This window comes from Carassius auratus, chromosome 48, assembly GCF_003368295.1.
Source record: "Carassius auratus strain Wakin chromosome 48, ASM336829v1, whole genome shotgun sequence".
Classification (NCBI taxonomy): domain Eukaryota; kingdom Metazoa; phylum Chordata; class Actinopteri; order Cypriniformes; family Cyprinidae; genus Carassius; species Carassius auratus.
Window position 1 is genome coordinate 5,622,579 of NC_039290.1, and position 19,645 is coordinate 5,642,223.

The 19,645-nt window shown below is 36.4% G+C and overlaps 1 protein-coding gene across 2 annotated transcripts; it reads right to left on the minus strand.

Annotated features, from left to right (window-relative positions):
- Window positions 1–1,890: 1,890 nt before the first annotated feature.
- LOC113065619 (beta-catenin-interacting protein 1-like) lies at window positions 1,891–18,216 on the minus strand. 2 transcript variants are annotated; one of them, XM_026237029.1, is made up of 4 exons: window positions 18,079–18,216; window positions 12,113–12,230; window positions 10,977–11,067; window positions 1,891–2,638 (listed from the first exon to the last, which is right to left on the minus strand). In XM_026237029.1, the coding sequence occupies exons 2-4, from the start codon at window positions 12,206–12,208 to the stop codon at window positions 2,580–2,582; spliced, it is 246 nt and encodes an 81-aa protein (XP_026092814.1). In that variant the 5' UTR covers window positions 12,209–12,230; window positions 18,079–18,216; the 3' UTR covers window positions 1,891–2,579. The 2 variants fall into 2 exon arrangements, with proteins under 2 accessions (XP_026092814.1, XP_026092815.1); XM_026237030.1 differs by having other exon boundaries at window positions 12,113–12,227; window positions 18,079–18,214.
- Between the last annotated feature and the right edge of the window lie 1,429 nt (window positions 18,217–19,645).

Genomic DNA, 19,645 nt, shown 5'->3' on the forward strand with positions numbered 1-19,645 from the left:
AAAAGACATTGATGTCATAAAATTTCTAGGAGTAGTTTGTCGCAGTTTAAAATATGTAACTTCCTGTTGCCAATAGGTGGCCGCTATGACTATAACTGAATATTGGCATGTAGATCTGTTCAGGTCAAGAGTCTTATCCAACATGTGAAGTTTGGGGCAGATTGGACATTGTATGTCTGAGTTACAGCAACTTCCTTTTTCATGGCGAAACATCAAAATTTGTCAGGCCGCCATGGACCCGCCCTTTAACGAAACCTCAAGTCCTTCGCAATTTATTATCGCAAAGGGCTTTAGATTACACTGACCAAGTTTGGTGTTGATCTGAATAAATCTCTAGCAGGGAGTTCGTTAAAGTACAACCCCTGAAAATGGCAAAAAACAACACCAATTTTGAAGGGAAAATTCAAAATAACCGACTTCCTGTTGGGATCCGGATTTCGTACCAAGAGACTTTTTGTAGGTATTGGAGTGTTACATGTGTGTACCAAATTTTGTACATGTATGTGAAACATAGCTCGAGGCGCACTCCGTTGAAAGTGTATAGGTGGCGCTATAGAGCCATTCTGCCACACCTGGTGGAATATTGGCCTGAAGATCTGTTCAGGCCAGGACTCTTATAACACATGTGAAGTTTGGGGAAGATCGGACATCTTATGCCTGAGTTTATAACATCTTTTATTCGCATGGCGAGACATCGAACTTCGTCGCGGCGCCATGAACAAGCCTTTTAACGAAAACTCAAGATCTTCACAACTGACATCGTACAGGCCTTTAGATTAGACTGACCACAAAAAAAGACATTGATGTCATAAAATTTCTAGGAGTAGTTCGTTGCAGCGTAAAATATGTCACTTCCTGTTGCCAATAGGTGGCGCTATGACTATAACTGAATATGGGCATGTCAGTCTGTTCAGGTTCGGAGTCTCCTCAAACATGTGAAGTTTGGGGCAGATTGGTCATTGTATGTGTGAGTTATAGCAACTTCATTTTTCATGGCGAATCATCGAAATTCGCCAGGCCGCCACGGACACGCCCTTCAACGAAAAGTCAGGATCTTCGCAATTTAACATCGCAAAGGCCTTTAGATTAGGCATACCAAATTTGGTGTTGATTTGAAGAACTCTCTAGGAGGAGTTCGTTAAAATACAACACATGGAAATGACCAAAATTACACAAAATATGCTCATAATATTAAAAATAACCGACTTCCTGTTGGGTTTAGAATTTCGCTCCAAGAGTCTTTTTTGTAGGTATTGGTGTGTTACATATGTGTGCCAATTTTCGTGCATGTACGTGAAACATAGCTGGAAGGCTGTTGATTTTCTTGGTATAGGTGGCGCTGTCGAGCCATTTTGCCACACCCTCTTCTGAATCCTATATCAGACGAAAATTTTCACCAGGTTTGACGAGTGTGCAAAGTTTCATGACTTTTTGAGCATGTTAAAGCCCTCAAAAATGCGATTCATTCGGGAGAAGAAGAAGAAGAAGAAGAATAATAATAATAAAAAACAAAGCAGATACAAGAGGGTCCTCGCACCTCGGTGCTCGGGCCCTAATAATAATAAACGGAGCAATTCCAAGAGGGTCCTCACACCATCGGTGCTCGGGCCCTAAATATATGCTGACACATACTCACATCCGAGTATGGCATGTCCTGTTACACCGCTTCAGGCTGAGGCTTTCTATTTGACATGTAAATCGGTTATTACAGTTTCTAAAGTCATTTGTATTAAAAATTGGTTACAAATCAGAATTGCAGTTTAAAAGGGGTCTGTGTATGTCTACATTTTAAGACATTGAAAAAATAAATAAGGATCTAAGACATTCATTAGATACCTTTAGAAATATTTTACGTAAAAACACAGTTGGCACGACTCGTTCACTTTTCTACTTTTTTTTTTCCTCACGCTGTGTACAAAAAAGGCTATGAAATTACACATTAATCCATACATCGAAAAGAGAGATCATGAAACATCAGGTCATTTGTGCACATCGTTCTGTGAGTGTGTACGGGCCTCATCCTTTTTGACAATTTAGTATCCACCACAATAACATTAATGTTTTTTTAATGAAATTAGGATGCGCACAATTACTAAACAAATAAAAAAACGGAAAAAAATAAAGTACTTTTTTTTTTTTAAACTTGCAGGATCCTGTGGACAATAAAAAGAAACTACATACAACGAAAAATAAAATCATCTGTAATAACCCATAAGATGATTTATATACTTTTTGACCAGACAAATTAAGCTCTTGGTCCATTAAGTCTCTCATGGGAACAAATATAAAACGCCATTTACAAAAGGATGATGGCAAAATTAAACATAATACCCAAATCTAATATTTACCCACCAGAACTCTTTCTGACTCGTTTGCTGTAAGTCATCAGGTAGTGTGGCCGCAGGGCCTGATAGTGTAACAGTTAATGTGAGGAAGAAGAGGGGAACCGGGAAGAGAAGGGAAGTGGGGCAACTGGCATGCAGCAGAGCCCCGCCCCTCTCTCATCTCAAGCTCCGCCCTCTCCATCGGTCAACAGTGTTGAGTAGTGTTCAGCTGTAGTGACTCGGCATGGCGAGAGGTCACTGTCTCCTGTCCTCGGCCTCTGATCTTGAGAAGGCCATTACCACATCCTCAGCTCCTGTATGGGGAAAAAATATAATATATATATTAGATAACTACTTAAATAAATTTTCAGTCAAAAAGGAAATAATGCTGCTCTGAGGAGATTACTTATTTCAACACTATTCGTGTTGCACAAAGTACTACACATAAAATAAATAGAGTCACACTCCAGGCTATTATCTTAACAGCTTTACTAGACAAGGTGAATGCAATCTTCACAACAGAGCAAATTACGTGGCCTCGTCCAATGGCAGCACACATTGTTATAATGGCTGAAGAGCGAGCAGGCTGTGTGCGGTGTAATTAAACTCAGACAATGCCTTACAATTGTCTGCCTTACAAACACTCCAGTCAGAAAAATTACAGTAACACTGGGATAAATAAAAAAACATAATACAGGGCTATGTTCTGAATAGGCATACTGCATACTGTATATCATTATTTATTTATTTTTAAATAGTATGTAAAATATGCACACAATATAAAATGGTAAACATTCAGAACAATACAATGTAGCACATCTGTTGATCACTTAATTCTAAAATCTCTGCATCAGATTTATTTAGTATTTTTTTTAACTCAAAGTAAAAATGTCTTTATTGTTTAATCAGAATGTTAGTAAATAAGCTAAGGGCATCTAAGCAAGTCACTAGCAACCCCAAACACATGAAATATGGGTTCAAGTCATACCGAATGCATGAACTGCTGAAATGCATAAATTTAAACGTATGGAAAATTGTTGCTCAATGTAGTGGGTCATCTGGTTATTCAGTACATACAGTAAATTAGCAGTATGCTATTTCAAAGATTGCCAAGGTATCTAAAGTCTGTTGTAAAGATGAGTCTTCTTTAAACAGCACTGACCCCGCATACTCCTCAAATCAATATTTCCCACATTCATACTCCCGCTGCCCTGATCTCTGACTTGGAGAACTATGGGGATGGGTGTTCACAGTCTATCATAATGAGTCCATTCATAAGATTCAAATTAGATCATATTAATAATGAATATACCCAGATACCTAGCCCTCAGTTTGTTCACATAAACAGCTTGAGGTCAGAGTCATCAGCATGAGACACAACACCCCCAGTACCAACCACTGCGTGAGGTTTTCTGTGCCACACTGATATGAAATGCATCTAAAAGCCTCTATAAACCAAATCTACTGAAATATGGAGTCTGGAAAAACAAACACTGCGAGAGACGTCCTCTAAAGACATGGAAATGTCACCGGCGGATTGCAGGAAGTCCATGGGGTGTTTAAATGAAGGAGCGAGAGTGTTTGTGATTTCAGTCAGGTTCGGGACAGATTCTCAGCGAGTGAAGGCGCTAATCAATTCCAATCCTGAATTAACGATGCCACCAGGGGAAGGAACACAAAACCCCTGCAAACCAGGTAAACAGGATTTGTAGGTCCAGCTGTCCCAAGATGAAGAAGGATTTATAACAATCCCACAAATGTGTAAACACAAAATAAACAGCAAAACCTTGAGCTCTGGCTGGATTATTTTGAAAGTTATGTAGGAATTGCTGCACAGGAAGTGCTCATGTGTCTAGGTGATCTAGCGCAATATCTAATATGTTCGCCAATCCAGTGTCTTATTAGTTATGGACCTCATTTATTATGTTAATTTCCTCTGCTTTTCATGTACTCTAACTCACAAAATCAGACACACCATGTCCTCTAAATGAAATGACCCGTTTAATTTTCCAGGAGTTTAAGATACTCCAACTGTCAAAAATGCAAAAAGCATGTACTCAACAAAGGTGCTCTTTTTACTTCACCAAATGCCAGTGTATTTTGATGATTCTGTTTACTTTCCTGTAGAATTTGGCAATATTTGGATTTTTTTATCCAAAACTTAACTCTTCTGAAATATTTACTAAAAAGTGCTGCACTGAAAACCACAAACCATTCAAATTATAAACAAATGCAGTAAAGGTCAAGAACAAAAAGAACAAGGACCTTCCAAAACTGCCAATTTATGGAACTGTTGAACATTTATACACAACAGAATTTAAATGATCTACATTTAGGGACATTTCTTAAATATAGTTGGTAAATCTGAGTCTCTAATGAAAATGAAGATGATATTATAACCAAAACATTTCAACTGAAAAATAGAATTGAAAATATCTTCGTACATAAACATCTTAGTATTTATTATGCTGACATTTTTTGTTTACTTTAAAATATTATTTATTCTAGAAATTTGGTTTACAAAAATATTTATCTGTAAGTAAATAAATAAATAAATACATGCATGCATACATAAATAATCTTTTAAACTAGGCATTATAAGACAACAACATCTCTTATGTGTTTCTTTGACTATAATATTAACACACAAAAGAAGATACTCCTTAGAACAGTCTTCATTATAATCTTTATTACTCCTTTCTGTGGAAGACGCCTTTCTGATTAAAAGTAAACAGAAACATTAGCATACAGAGACTGTGAAGTTCATTGAAGTTCAGCTTCAGACGAGAGTGTTAGCACCTTACTGAAAACACTTCAGGTGCAAAACCTGTTCACAAGCTCTATGTTATTTTATTCTACTGAAAATAGTCTAATTTCAGTCTTTCTGATGATTTAGCTTACAGCCGAATCTAATAAAAGCGGCACTGAATTACATTTTTATACTTTTTGGGAAATCTCTCAGAATAATAAAAAAAACTTTGTGAAGTGGGTATACTCTTAATTTATGCCCCCATTTTTTAAGCAACCCAGCAAAGGATGAAAGCCATGTGTTATAAAGAGTGACGTTTAAAACTAGTTCACCCCAAAAAATGGGCCCGTAGTGTTTACACGGTCACTTAACATCTGCTGCTTGACTTCACTTCCCTTAGGATCATTAAGAAATTAATATTAGTCACAGAAGAAGTGCAGATTTAGAAATAAATCATTCTAATAAAAAATGTATAAATATATACTGTCTGCAGCAATTAACATTAAGTCAGAACCTCTAGTAAATTACATGCTACTTTGTTTAGCTGTCTGTTCCGAATCGTGGGAGAATCATGAAGACACCCCACACCAAAAAAAAAGAACTGTGATGATGAAAATGAGACTGCGGCTACTAAACCATCAACAGCATGTCTTTGATCCTGTATTATCTTAGGGTTGCATAATGCTTGCGTAACAGCCCAGTCATGGTAAGGAGGGGTCAAAGACAAGGACAAGGCTTTATAATCACCGACAGGCTGCTCTCAAAATCCTCACAGTTAAACTGAAAGTGTGTGAAGGGAGGATGAAGAGACCGTGGATGAAGATGCCCCTCTCCATCTTCCGGCTGCTTCGTTATGATGGAGCCACTCCCTGCGATGCACGCTGTGTCATAGAAGCACAAGCCAATGCGCCGCAGACGTCAGAGCGCTCATGATTCATCGCCTAGCAACAGCTCAGAATCAGCTTGCATCACAATCCGGCAGGCAGCAAACAGCGATGAACAAACAGCAGCTGTCTGCCTCCCCGTATCACTGACCTGTTCAACCTCTAACAACAATACACTCATCGCAATACATAATCATATTACAAAACACCTGTGGTCTACTGTAGCAACAGCGGTTTTAATTGTGAATGTGAGCTCTCTGATACTTGCTTTATTCCACTAAATGATTGCATGTAAAATAAGCTCTAATTTCATGAACATGCCATATTTTTTACCTTACGAAAAAAGTAGTACACAATGTAATTTAAAATAATATAATAATAATAATAATAATAATAATAATAATAATAATAAATAAAATTAGTTCTATTTAACATGGTGTGGCTTGCCTCAGAAAACAAAAAATAATTTGGAACTATAAGGTTATATTTGTTAACATTAATTAAGATTAATAAATGTTTCATCATGTTAAATAATGTTTTAACATTACCCCCAACATACATTCTATTCATTTCTTCCTATTTTATTTTATAATTTACTAATACATTTATAAAATCAAAAGTTAGAACTGTTCATATTATTAAATGTTAATTTCACATACACAAACTAACTAAACTAAAAAAGGAATTAAATAAATAATAATTACTCAGGAATAATTAAACAAAAAGGACAAATGAAAAGACACTAAAAAGAAAACAGAAAACTATTTATTTCTACAGTGACTTTAAACACTGACTTTTAAAAAAAAGTGCACCTTTAAATCAAAATGTAGGTTATTTTACAATTTTCCCTGCCTAACAGCTATAGACTGTTTAACCCACACATACGAATCATCTGATAATAGCAATAATATACTGTAATAATGGACCAGACGGGGCACACTTAAAGATAATTGCAGGCAGATCACGGCTGAGGGATTGAGATGGCAGATATAGTATTAGTGGGTTATTTCAGGAAGTGTGGTTTAAACATGGTCAGGAGTGATGGCTCATGAGCAGTGAGTGTGTGAGATTGACACACAACCACACATACACCCCCACACCCTTCTGTGTGCATCACGCAAGGCACTTTTACATCCACAAAGACTCCAACTAGCCAAAATATGATCATGATCCCAGAAATTTCTTTCATAACAGTCTTAATATAAAATACACTTTTAATACCTTATATTAAAAAAAATAAGTCATAGATTGTACACAGTGTTGTACAGAAAATAATCAAATTTTGTTGCTATGCAGCCTGAAATAAAAACGGACAGTTTTTTTGTTTTATTCAGCTGTATTTGCAACTTATAACATCCAGGTGAAAGATAAAACGCCAAAAAATTACAATTAAAAAAAAAAAAAAATCATGTAATATGTTATATGGGTTTTTTTACGACACGTAGCAAAAGTAATTTCTTCAAGCCATCATGAGGTCTATTTATAGAAGTAAAAAATAGCTTGTAGTTTGCACAAGCTAAGAGAAATGAGTGTTTTCTGTGTTGGGCAATGAGTCATTGGTTTAGTGATGAAGGGTCTTAAGTGCGCTGTCTCTGTCACATCGGTCCACTGATGGAGTGCAGTCTGGGGATTATACCAGCAGACACAAGACAAAAGACTGTTGACTCGGCCACGCCAGTCTGAAAGATGGATAATACACCACTAACTAATGCATAGCTTTGAACTCTTCTTTAAAAGAGCAGACACTTATTCAACAAAGACAATAAAAGCTTGTAAGAGGAACGTAAAAGAGCAGCATCCTTTCAAATGCGTGTCACACAGACAGGACCAAACGAGCGAGTGCACTGTTCTCACACCATCCGACTGTAATTAACAATCCGGTTGGACTGAAGGTCCTCTAATGAGGTCTATTTCTCTCCCTCATTCACACACCCTGCTCGCCACCCATTCCATCACCATGGAAACTGTCTACTGTACTTCCTCTGATGTTCAGTCCCCAAGGCCTCCACAAAAGCTCTCTCACAGCCTCACTGTCGACTTTCATCCAATGATGAGGATCAGAGTTCAGCCAGAGACCGGCCTGCCAGTCACACTTCTTTTGAATCCCAGAAATAATATATATATATATATATATATATATATATATATATATATATATATAATAATAATAATAATAATAGTACTAGTAATAATAACAGTAGTAGTATGATAGGGCTTCCCAAACCTGTGACCTAAATTATTTATCCCAAGTCCAAAACAAAATGTTTAAAGATACAGTGCATTTTAAAACATCTTTGCATGTTGAATATTTCTGATTTATTTTCTTATTAGATTTAAATAAACACTTAAAATATAAATAAAAATATATTTTATTACACACTGGATTTTTTTAAATATCACAAACCCCTGTTATTTATATAATTTCTCTTTTTTACACTTTTTCTAAATTATGATAATTAATAATTTTTAATTTAAATTTAAAATATATATTTTTAAATAACGTAAATATTATTACATAAATCAAATTATGCATAATTAATTTTGTATCTGATATCAATATTAATAATATTATTGTTTTTAAATGTATTATTTTATAATTATATTTATATAGGTGAAATTTTTTTCCCATTCACAACATAGTCACCTAATTACTGAGTGAATAAAAAGTTGCCCAATCATGTATTTTTAGCTACATTTCTTCAGGCCTATTAATGAGTTCAGGAGTTTGAAGCTCTGAGCTGCCTGAACTCACAAAGTTCTCCTTTGCCCACCGTCCTCCCCCAGACACCAACCTCCAGTTTCATCCTCTAAACTTCAAGGCCTTAGATATGATTAAAATTGCATTACAAAACTTTGAATATGCGTCTATGCTAATTAGCCAATTAGATGGTCCCGAATGCAAATGTTTGTTTAAGCCATAAACAAATAAACAGGGAAAGTGTCAGGTTAGGAGCTTCTAAAGGAGTAAACATACCATGTTTGTACACTTATGAAGAAAATCGGAGTGGTAGTTGCATGTACAAAACTCACTGTTGCAATGCTTGGGAGTATGACTGCCAGGCTGTTGCTAAAGTGTTCAGAGTAGTCAAAGAGCCCATTCACCAATAATGTGTTATATATGATGATCATGTGTAAACCACTTTCAAATATCAGAAACCAATCAAACCTGTACAGCTTGAAAAAAAAAAAAGTTTATTCCTATGAGAGAACAACAGCCACTGAGAAAGTGAAATGTTCAGCCTCATGGTCCGAGTCTATTATATTCACAAATTTGCCAAACTGTTAACTGAACATACAGCAGCCCTTTAATTTAGCCCAGAAATCTGAATGGCCTACAGATCACCCATACCTTTAAATATGAAGCCATGTAGCATGTATCTTTTCTGTAAGAAATATGAGAAACAAATATAGTCACATCTGCAGATTTAGTAGTCTGATGAGGTGACTCATTTTCCAAGGTGTTGGACACAAACACAGGCAGTCCTCTGAGACAACTTGATACGTAAATGATTCATCCAACTGCAGTATAGTCCCCTGAGATGTGGCAATATTTTGCCTGATTTGAGAGAGAAAGCATTAGCATGTGTAGATATGAAGAATATTACATTAGCTAAATCCTCAGATAGCGGTGTCGTGATCCTACATTATCCCTCTAATTTGAACTAAAATAAGTGAGTACTACTGAACACTTTCCAGTTCACCTCAGCAGACCTTTAGCATTTTTAGCACATGCTTTATTTAAGGGTTCACACAGATCGTACACCAGAGAATGAGATGTCACAGTTTCTCCTAATAGAAACAGACTAATCTTGGTGATACTCCACGAACATATTCCTGATGGCCCTCCTCGTCTGTGCATTAAACAAAGGTTATTGTACTTCATCGTTTGTTGTTCATTAAGTGTGTTCTCCCTTTCATCTCAACCTCATTATACTGCAGGAGACCACAAGCGGCTACTGATCGCTTTCATCTAAGGGCTGCCATTTACATTTCTTATTCTAGAAGCATCACAACATCTTAAAAATCACTCATCAATGTTGGAGCAAACACACACAAAGCTCTGCACAAGAAGTAATTTGAGCTGGAAAAATCCCAGAAGCACAACACACAGTGACATCTACATCCATTTTTCTTTTGCTACTGCATTATTTATGAAGATCCTTCCCCAAAAAAAGAGGTTTCCTTGTCTAACAACCAGGCTAATTTGCATATTTAATGAAAACAAAATGTGTGCTCCATTCTTCTACACAACTAGAGTTATTCACAACATTAACACTTCTTTCTTCCCGTAAAAAAAAAAAAAAATTATATATATATATATATATATATATATATATATATATATGACAAGCTGGTCAGTTAATGCATCATATTAAGACCAAGCATTACAGTTTTATTCTTACTATGGTATATGATGCAACCAATTGACGTTATTTCACTTTAGACCTATAGATCAGCTGATAATCTCAGTTAAAATCAGAGGAAATTACCCTACAATATACAACATTTAGCGTTTCAATTTCCTACCTGAAACATTTATGTTGTGCTAGCGCCCCCCTGTGGAACAAGTTACAGCACAATGTTGTCCAAAATATAAAGAAATACTGTTTAAAGCATTGAGTTTAAAGTATATACATATTTTCTCTCGCATTCTCTCTCACTCTACAAATATAATTAAAATATTAAAATAAGGTAGGGGAAATATAATTAAAATATTAAACAATGTACATTGTTTATATATGATAATAATATAATACAACCATATACATAACCATGTCAGTAGGTTTAACAATATCCCTATTTCAAGTTCAAATCCAATTTATACATGAACTAGAGTCAAGTTATGGTATCAAGTATGGCAGTTTTAAGGACCATTTCCAATTATAAACTTAATCAAGAAAGACAATAATCATTTTAATATTCCAATGTGCTGTTGATATGAACCACAGCTCTCAGTAAATAAGAGTGTTCATGGTAAAGGTTTGACCTGTGCTGTTCAGGCAGTAAATGTTGTCTTACCCTGGTCAATCGGGTGCTGTGGTAACTGACTCATCTGGCTGTGCACCACGCCTGCATAATTCCGCAGAAATGCTTCCTCATTTGGTGTCAGCTGTAAGAGTTGGGACAAAAAAATTGACTTCACATTTGCCAATTAAATTCCATGCTAGTGTCCAGTTAATGACCACTTAAAATGCTACTAAACTGTCAAACCCAAGATCAGTTTCAAGAAACAAAGAAAGGGTCACCAAATTCATAACGACTGGTTTCTATATTTTAAAGAAAATATAAAAATGCAAGCAATTTGCTTTCTAAAGAATCCCTGATCTTATTTTCCATTATTATTAAAGAAAATGCAGATTATTCTAAAGAAAACAGTGTCTTTCAATAAACTGTAACCAAGGTTGTGCAGCTGTGGGGAAATAATCCTGACAGAAGAATTTGTCCTGCTGCTTATGAATTTGAGCATAACATAAAAAAATTGACATTCAATATCTCAGGTAAGAAATAAGGAAGGGGACAAATGTTATTAATTTTTGGTGATGTTCCCCAACATGTTAGCTGTATCTGATTCAAATTTTGTGGTGATGGCATAAAGTAACCAAAAGTTACAGTTACAGCATTTTGGAACAAAAGAAGCCTTTTTGTTTAGCCCTCAACACCCTGGAGGTTTTTTAAAAACTGTTTGCAGAGTGGCATACAGAAGAATATAGACTCATAACTCCAAAACCATAGCAAGGAGAGTCTTGCATCTAATAATAAAATCATGGTAAATTTGGGGTGTTTTTAATTGGGAAAATTTTCTGAAAATGAAGTGGCAAGTTACGAGTGAAAATGTCACATGATTTTTTTTGCCATGCTACATCTGCCTCTTCAGTTTTATAAATTGATGAGAAACATCTTTAGATATAAATGGATTAAAATGCTCATGAAAAATAGGATTAGTAATTTTTTAGTGCGTGGGGGTTTCCTGCGTTACACTCCATTTTAGAGGGACTACGCAAGAGTTTCAAAGCTTTAAAATGATACATATTTTGTGTTATTCCACTGAGTGGTTGTTATTTTCATTATGTATTTCTTAATGGGGGGGGGGGTACTGGGTTTAAAGGGTTAAAGCACATCAGAAGATGTCTTATTCTCACTAGTCTGACACTTACATTTGATCCCATTTTCTTGAGCATGAGCAGCACCCGCACCTTCTGCTGGATGTACATCTCCTCAGGAGACTTGCCAGGGGCTTCCTCTCGGTTCATCCCCCCTGCTCCTGACGCACTGCTGAGCAACCACACACAGAGCAAAGAGAGCAATCAATTATTCATATCCCAAATTTTATTTCAAGAACTCATGAGTTGAATACAGTCCTACTTGGGTTTTATACAAAAAAAAATATATATATATATATATATATATATAGCATGAGGGCCTGGAAACGTGAATTAGACCTAATTTTGACTGCAGTGAACATTTCCATTTAATTTTTTTTCAACTGAATAATGCTATACAGAAGAAAACCCATTACAAACTAGCTTCATTCAATCAGGCAACATATTTGGTTTAAGAAAAATGAAACCCATCGTAACCTTTGCCAAATGCAGAAAGCTTCTAATTAAACAAAATGACTGACTTCAGATCATAGAGCAGGTTGACAGTATCATAAATGGCCCTCAAGCATATTTAATGGCAGATATAACCATGCTCCTAGCTTTTCCTCGTCTTCCTCACTTCTTAATGACCTATTTTCAGACTTGCACTCAGTGTGAAAGTGTGAAACGCTTCTAAGGACCTCGAGGAGCAAAAAAATAACAATTACTGAAGAAAGCCACAATACAGTCAATTTGCAAAATGATTTGATGCCTCAAATGTTATTTTCCAGAAAATAGCATCACGACAAAAACAAAGAGACAGACTGCAGTAATACCATCTAATTCATAATCAATGCAATAATGCATCTCACATCAATGTAATGTGGAGAAAATTAAAAAAAAACTAATCACTACATCACCCAGAGAACGAAGCACTGACAATCAAGCAAAATGAATGGCATCAAATACATTCTGGGGGTTTTGTGAATGTGTCTGAGTGAACCCAGCCTGTGATGTCTCACGACCTCTTATCTGCACAAAGAGCCTCTAATACATGCTGACAGCTTGTTTGATGTGGGGTTAGCCTATATTTAATAGAAAAGCTGGTTCAACCCTTTATTTCATGACAGATAGATTTTTCTGGCCTTAACTTGAAGAATGACAGTACCTCCTCATGGCCAATCTGGTGTGTTAACAGCTTAAATATCTGAAGCCACTTAAGCCAGGAAGACAGAAAGCAATATAGAAACGGGCGACCATGGCAAAATAACTAACTCAGATATCCTCTACAGTGACAGACTCATCAGTCACCAAAGAGCCGTGACATCAAAAGAGCTTCATATTAAATAAAGCATGCACTTTATTCTGCTGCGTCTCGCTGACAGCCGTGGGGGGATGAGGAGTGCTCGCAGATGAAAGACACAAGAGGGACCGGAGCAGCAGCTCGGCAGCTCTGTGACACCAGGCACACCTTCAGGGGGGAGACGACTCACTCTCCCTCATTCGCTTTTGATCATGACTGTCCTTCCTGCTGGAGACGAGACAGGCCAGACAGCAGGCAGACTCACTGCAGCTCAACTCTGCCGCAAACACCCAAGAAGAGCCGGTGCATGACAACACACCTACTTCATCCTTCCAAGACTGTGGGTAGGAAGGTCTAAAAAATGCCCCATAATCTTTCAGGGCTTTAGATGTGTATCACACCGCAGCTCAGGAGCAGGTGTTTTGTTTGAGCAAGTCTGCAGATTTAAGAAAATGTGAGTGATAGACTGTAACAACTGAGCAAATCATTATTAAAGTCATTTACATATTCTCATAGTTTGAAGATGTGTCTATCGTGAATGAAATACTCACTGCATATTGTAAAATTAACTATACACCTTTGAGGTTAATCATACGATTACAATACATAGTGATACAAACAATATATTTTTATTGCATTTGGACAAACCCATCTCACACTCACAACAATAGATGACTTTAAAATATACATTTTTACATTTAGGAAAATCTAACTTGGAAAAGAAGAGGTTGTGGACGCACACCAGAAATCTGGATTTCTAAATACCTACCTACAGACGATAATTATTTCATGGCAAATAACCAATATTATGGACCTATAATGTTTGAAAAATAAAGTGTGTTCACGATGATGCTGCAAACTGAAAAAAGTCAGAGGAGTTTCCACACCTAAACTGTTTACCCCAAGTATAAAACAAAATGTTAAATCATAATAGTAATATTAATTTTAATATTTAATTGTAACATACATAAAATTTTATTAAAAACGAATTAAATAAAATTATATTTATGTCTTTCGGGGATATACTAAAGAATTTTCTGTACAATATTTATATATATTTATTTATATTTCCCTTAAGTTTTTTAATCATGTTTCTAAGTAGCATGGTTCTACATACAGCAGCTTGTCACCTAAAACTAAATTTTCCCCCAAGAGAGATTAAAAGAAAAAACTCAATCTAATCAGTGTTAATGCCACCAGATGGCATTTAAGACTTTTCCTGATTTCACAGTGGAAGATGTCAAATCATGTGGCGATGGGCTTAAAATAGAGCACCTATCCTCTGGCTCAGTCATGACCAAGGCTGCACCGAGGATCAAGTTAGTCTAATTTGGTTTCCCACAGTTTAATTGGAGCTTAATTTAAAATACAACATAGAGCTCCTGTTTAAAAAGCAGATAAAGCGAAAGTATTTAAGTCTTTGTTTGGTCACTGACTGGATGTTATCTCACTGCTGCAAGGTCATAACATTGAGCCAAAGCAACGATACTGCAAAAGATCAGTTTATCATTGACTCCTGACACCACCCATGTAGGGAAGGTGCAGAAGCTCGGGAAGGAGATCCACAATCCAGATAGCAGCTCTATTTATAGACTCAAGTCATTTGAATCCCCACAAACAGCTTGCTGAGAAAGATTCTTCAATTGTTTGAATGTGACAGAAATCATGCATCAGGAAGTATTTATCTTCAACTCAAGAAATTAGATCTTTTCCATGAGTTCAGTAAGAAACATCTAAATATGTGCACTTCCCTTCTATTGAGCAGGCAAAAAGCAGTATGTCAGACATCAATGATGCTTGTGTTGGAATGGGAGCAAATCCCTGCAGCCATGATCTATGGTTTAGAAATGATGACCTGTTGTTTGGGTCTCTGAATATTTTTTAAGCAGTGTATGAAAAGCAATCAAAATCCTTCCAATGCCCAGAACTAATCAAGCTCATCAAAAAAGATGCCCTCAAAAGACAACTCCAGACTTGCTTCAATATGAGAATAAATAAACAACCTTTTGTATTCGGAGCAAGAATATTAACTAATCACAATCTAATGCATAATTGGCACAAATGGTTTTCCATGGTATAACAAATTCCCAAGACACTGGATTTTGCTTTGGACCATAGCATAGGATGTTACACAACCTTTGCCTGTCAGTGGAAACAGACGATCCTGACTAACTTCAAAAACCCCAAAACTAGACTAACTGTACAGCCAAAGTAATTCTGTCAGCAAGCATGTCATCCTGTCCAACAACATCACGTCCTCTCCATGAGCAGCAGGAGCGAATGAGTAACAAATAAACGAATAATAAAGGGGATGAAAGGAGTTTTTCAGTTCCATCTCAGGGAATGTTGATCCAGCAGTGGGTGCTGTATTAGGGAGACCTATTTTGCCTCAACCACAAACCCCTGACCAAACTGAAATCCATTTACCTGATCAAAACTGGACCAATCAACATCCAGTGTGTTATAATCTGATTATAATTACAACCAATTACAAAGTTTAGCCACTATCAATACCAAGAATCACTAGCCAACAGATTTTATGGTAAACTAGCTATTTACCGTGTGGAAACAATAGTTAGTGTATTTAACAACAATGGAGATGAGGGAGCCAGAGCTGGTATGACTGATAACTAGGTCATGACTCGTTAGCAATGCATGAAGCATGACCCAGCAATGCAATCCCTGTGAATCCAAAAATAGTCAATACAAAAATAAATTAAATTTGACAAATTATTAAAAAAAATTTTTTTAAGTCTTCAAAGTTAAAAGGCATATAAGAACATTTAAGGAATGATTCTTAAGAATTTCAACAGTTTAAATAAAAAAAAATATATAATTTCACCCTTTAAATAACAATTTTTTTATGACAGGGTGTGAAACTTGAAGTGAAGCTTATTTTGTCAATGCATTGCCTCTGCATTCAAATCCATCTAGTGTTTCACAAGATGGTTGTCATTCACCAGAGCGCTTGTCATGAATCACAATACAAACCCCACTGCAGTGGGAAGCTCCCTTTGGGATCACTGCTGCACCGGCTGTCAGAGATATACAGCTATATAAAACCATGACAAGACAATTCCCTCCATAAACTAAATAGACTCACACTATATTTCAAGACAGGAAGTCAGGCCTATCCTGCTAAGGCATGGCTAATTTGTCTGAGATTTAAACCAGGTAAAAATAATTAAAATCTAATAAAATATTTATATAAAATATATCTATATATATTTTATGACACACACACACACATTATATATATATATATATATATATATTATTTTTTATCATATATAGACTTTTTTAAATTTAGTAAAATATAATATTGCCAGAAAAGGATTGAGGATCATTAATAGTGCGCAAGCAAAATTCTTCAAAGTCAAAGGAAGCCGACCACTGAAAATTTAAAGCAAGCCAAATAGGATTTCGCTAATTGCCACAGAAAGAAGCCACATTTGCAGCCAGCGAAGCTGATTTAAGCCTGGATCCAAGCCTTGATCATGTATGAGCAGGCCTGTAAGGCATAAACCCAGCCTGTGTTATGTCTGACGAACAGAAAAGAGAGGGGGTGGTGGGATGTCAAGCGACACAAGGGGGCTGGGCTCCCCACAACAACAACAAAAAAAATGTGATAAGGCTTGGCTTGGCAGGAGGTCTTAGTCCATGCCTAAGCTTGTAGCTCAAAAGCAGCTGATGATCTCCCTTCGGGACGCAGAGGTTGAGCGGTCCATGAGCCGCACCTGCCTCCCTGCCATAAAGGAGGAGAACCGTCTTTCTTGGATTCAAAGAGTCAGAATCCCTCAGGAGAATGCGAAGACTTAAGAAAAAACAGTTTCACTTCCAAGTTCACAAGTAGCTGGCCCTGCCCTGTCCCGTCAGCTCTCGAAGCCCAGCGCGGTTCAAGTGCCCACTACAGGCAGACTGCCAGTTTCACAGCCGAATGTGAGCCAAACAGATGTATTCTGTATTCACAATGAGTTTAGGGTGTGGAGAGACTAAAAATAGCCTATCATTGCCACAAGACATGATAATGTGGCACAAGTGACTGAGATTCTTTATGAACTGAGAGTCTAAGAAGAACAAATAAACCTATAAATATTAAATTGATGCAAGCAAACACAAAAACTCGTCATAAAAGTGCTGTATTTATAGAATCAGGTTGGAATGTTTTATTATTATTATTATTTTATTAAAAGCAAATGAACTCAACCATTTAAACATATCTGTGCATTCACAGCCGCAGATTCATGTGCTGCAAACGGTCTACAATAAAAGCCAAGAAGGTAAACAGTACAACGTGTATAGATCGTAAACGACGTCATTAATATGCAAATTAGATTACGGTTCCATTTTAAGCGTCCAAAGTATCTAATACTGAGCTAGTCAGCAGTCAGTTAGTGGACAGGAATCACTCCAGTCCTCTTCTCTCTTTCTGTTACAAAACGCGCGCGTATATCTCTGATTTATCTTTAAAATGAAGATACTTTAATGTCTTTTATTTACGACTATAGTGTTTAAAGGAGAAAAGTTGGAGTGCGTAGGATACAGGGGGTGTTTTAATAGGCAAACTGGACAGTGAGGCTGTAACAAAGCCCTGAATGAAGTTCCCACAATTCCCATTCACATACACACACATTAGCTCGCTAGCAACAGAAAAACAGTCAAACACCTTCAACACGCGCCTCGTTTCGGGGCGTAATTTTCATATGCTGCCTCAAACACCTCCGCTTTGACGCCTTACCTCTCCTGGTCCAGGATTCTGTCGTTTTTTGTTGTATTTGTGAGCTGTGTTGTGTATAAGGAGGCGTCCTGTTCCGGGGTCACATCCCGACAGTCGGCAGCGCTGGAGTGACTCGAGAGCGTGAACGCGCCGCTGCTGAATCAGTTCCTGCCGCTGCGCCGCGCGACCCTCGCCGTCAGAGGGCGCTGTGACGCTGTCGTACACTGGGTTTATTGCCAAGAACTTAGTAAGTGATCAGTGAGCGAGCAAAGAGTGGGGTTGGTTTATATTTATTATGTATTTAAATATATTATAACAGGAGGAATGCAAAACTTGATCTAATGCTGATATGATCTTTTTTTTTTATAAAAAAGGTTTTAATATTTTATCATTATATGATTTATTAAATATTTGTAATATATTATAACGAGGAATAAAAACTCTACACTACATTCTAAAAAAGTACCTAAGCATTAAACTGACAGATCAGTAGCAATAAATGAATGAATAAATCAATAATCTAGCAAAATAAAATGTTTCATACTTTATTTTTATATATTATATTATATTATATTAATTACATAATCAATTTAATATAATATGACATTAGAAATGAAAAGTCATATACCATTCTGAGAAGTACCTAAGCATTAACTAACTAGCAGATTAGTAACAATAAAAAAATAAAAAAAAACCTTGTGGAGCACTGAATATACACAAAATACACTTTTTCATATACAGTACACCATTGTTTTTGTCCTGTCTTAAATAGCTTGATATTTTCTGTGGTCCCACTCACAATGTGGCCAGTGTAAGGTCATACTATTTTTCAATCTTGGTTACTTTATCTAAAAGGTGCTTTTGTGGCCATCTTAATGTGTACTCAAGTTCTTTTGACTGCAACTGATCAGTTTTCTGACATATAATCAATTCTTTCTTTTTCTATAAATACAGTGGAATAGGAGACATTTAATGGGATTTTACAGTTGCCCCATATATTCCTATGATTGACATAAACCTTACAGAGTATATCAACTCCCTGATGCAATAATAATAAAGTACTGCTGTTCAATAATTTGTAGTTTGCAGTTTTTTAGACAGCATGAACATGACAGATTTCAATGAACCCATTTCAATTCCACAGAGTATAGAAATTGTATTAAAGCTTTGTTAATATGTATAATAAGCATTTACAATAAGCCATTAAAAGTTCCTGAGTTGGATTCATGTTTCTCAGGATTTAATACTGATTGCCCTATAGAAAATCCTCCAGCAGAGCTAAAACAGAACTCACTGTTCTTGCGGTTATCATCACTATTTCTAAGCCCTAGTCTCAGAGCATATGTTTCTGAGAGTTTCCCAGCAGTCTCATTTACAGGACTCCTCACACTGGGAAAGCCTCGTTTATCATTCATTACACAATAAAGATTGAGCTCTCATGTAGCTCCCACTTCCCCTATTCATTTTCCACATTTCATTTTCACTGTGTATATTTCTCCAACACACACAATAATAACATTCAACTGCTGATCAGGCATATTTAACTTCCTGTCCCACACTAATTTGAATTCTGGAAATTAAGTAGGGT

What these genes read in the sequence shown, in the direction of transcription:
- LOC113065619 (XM_026237029.1), bottom strand. Translation starts at nt 12,208, where the DNA reads ATGAACCGAGAGGAAGCCCCTGGCAAGTCTCCTGAGGAGATGTACATC. An exon ending in TCAAGAAAATGGGATCAAAT is followed by an intron (nt 11,068 to 12,112) that starts GTAAGTGTCAGA and finishes CAACTCTTACAG; the next exon opens with CTGACACCAAATGAGGAAGC. An exon ending in ACAGCACCCGATTGACCAGG is followed by an intron (nt 2,639 to 10,976) that starts GTAAGACAACAT and finishes TTCCCCATACAG; the next exon opens with GAGCTGAGGATGTGGTAATG.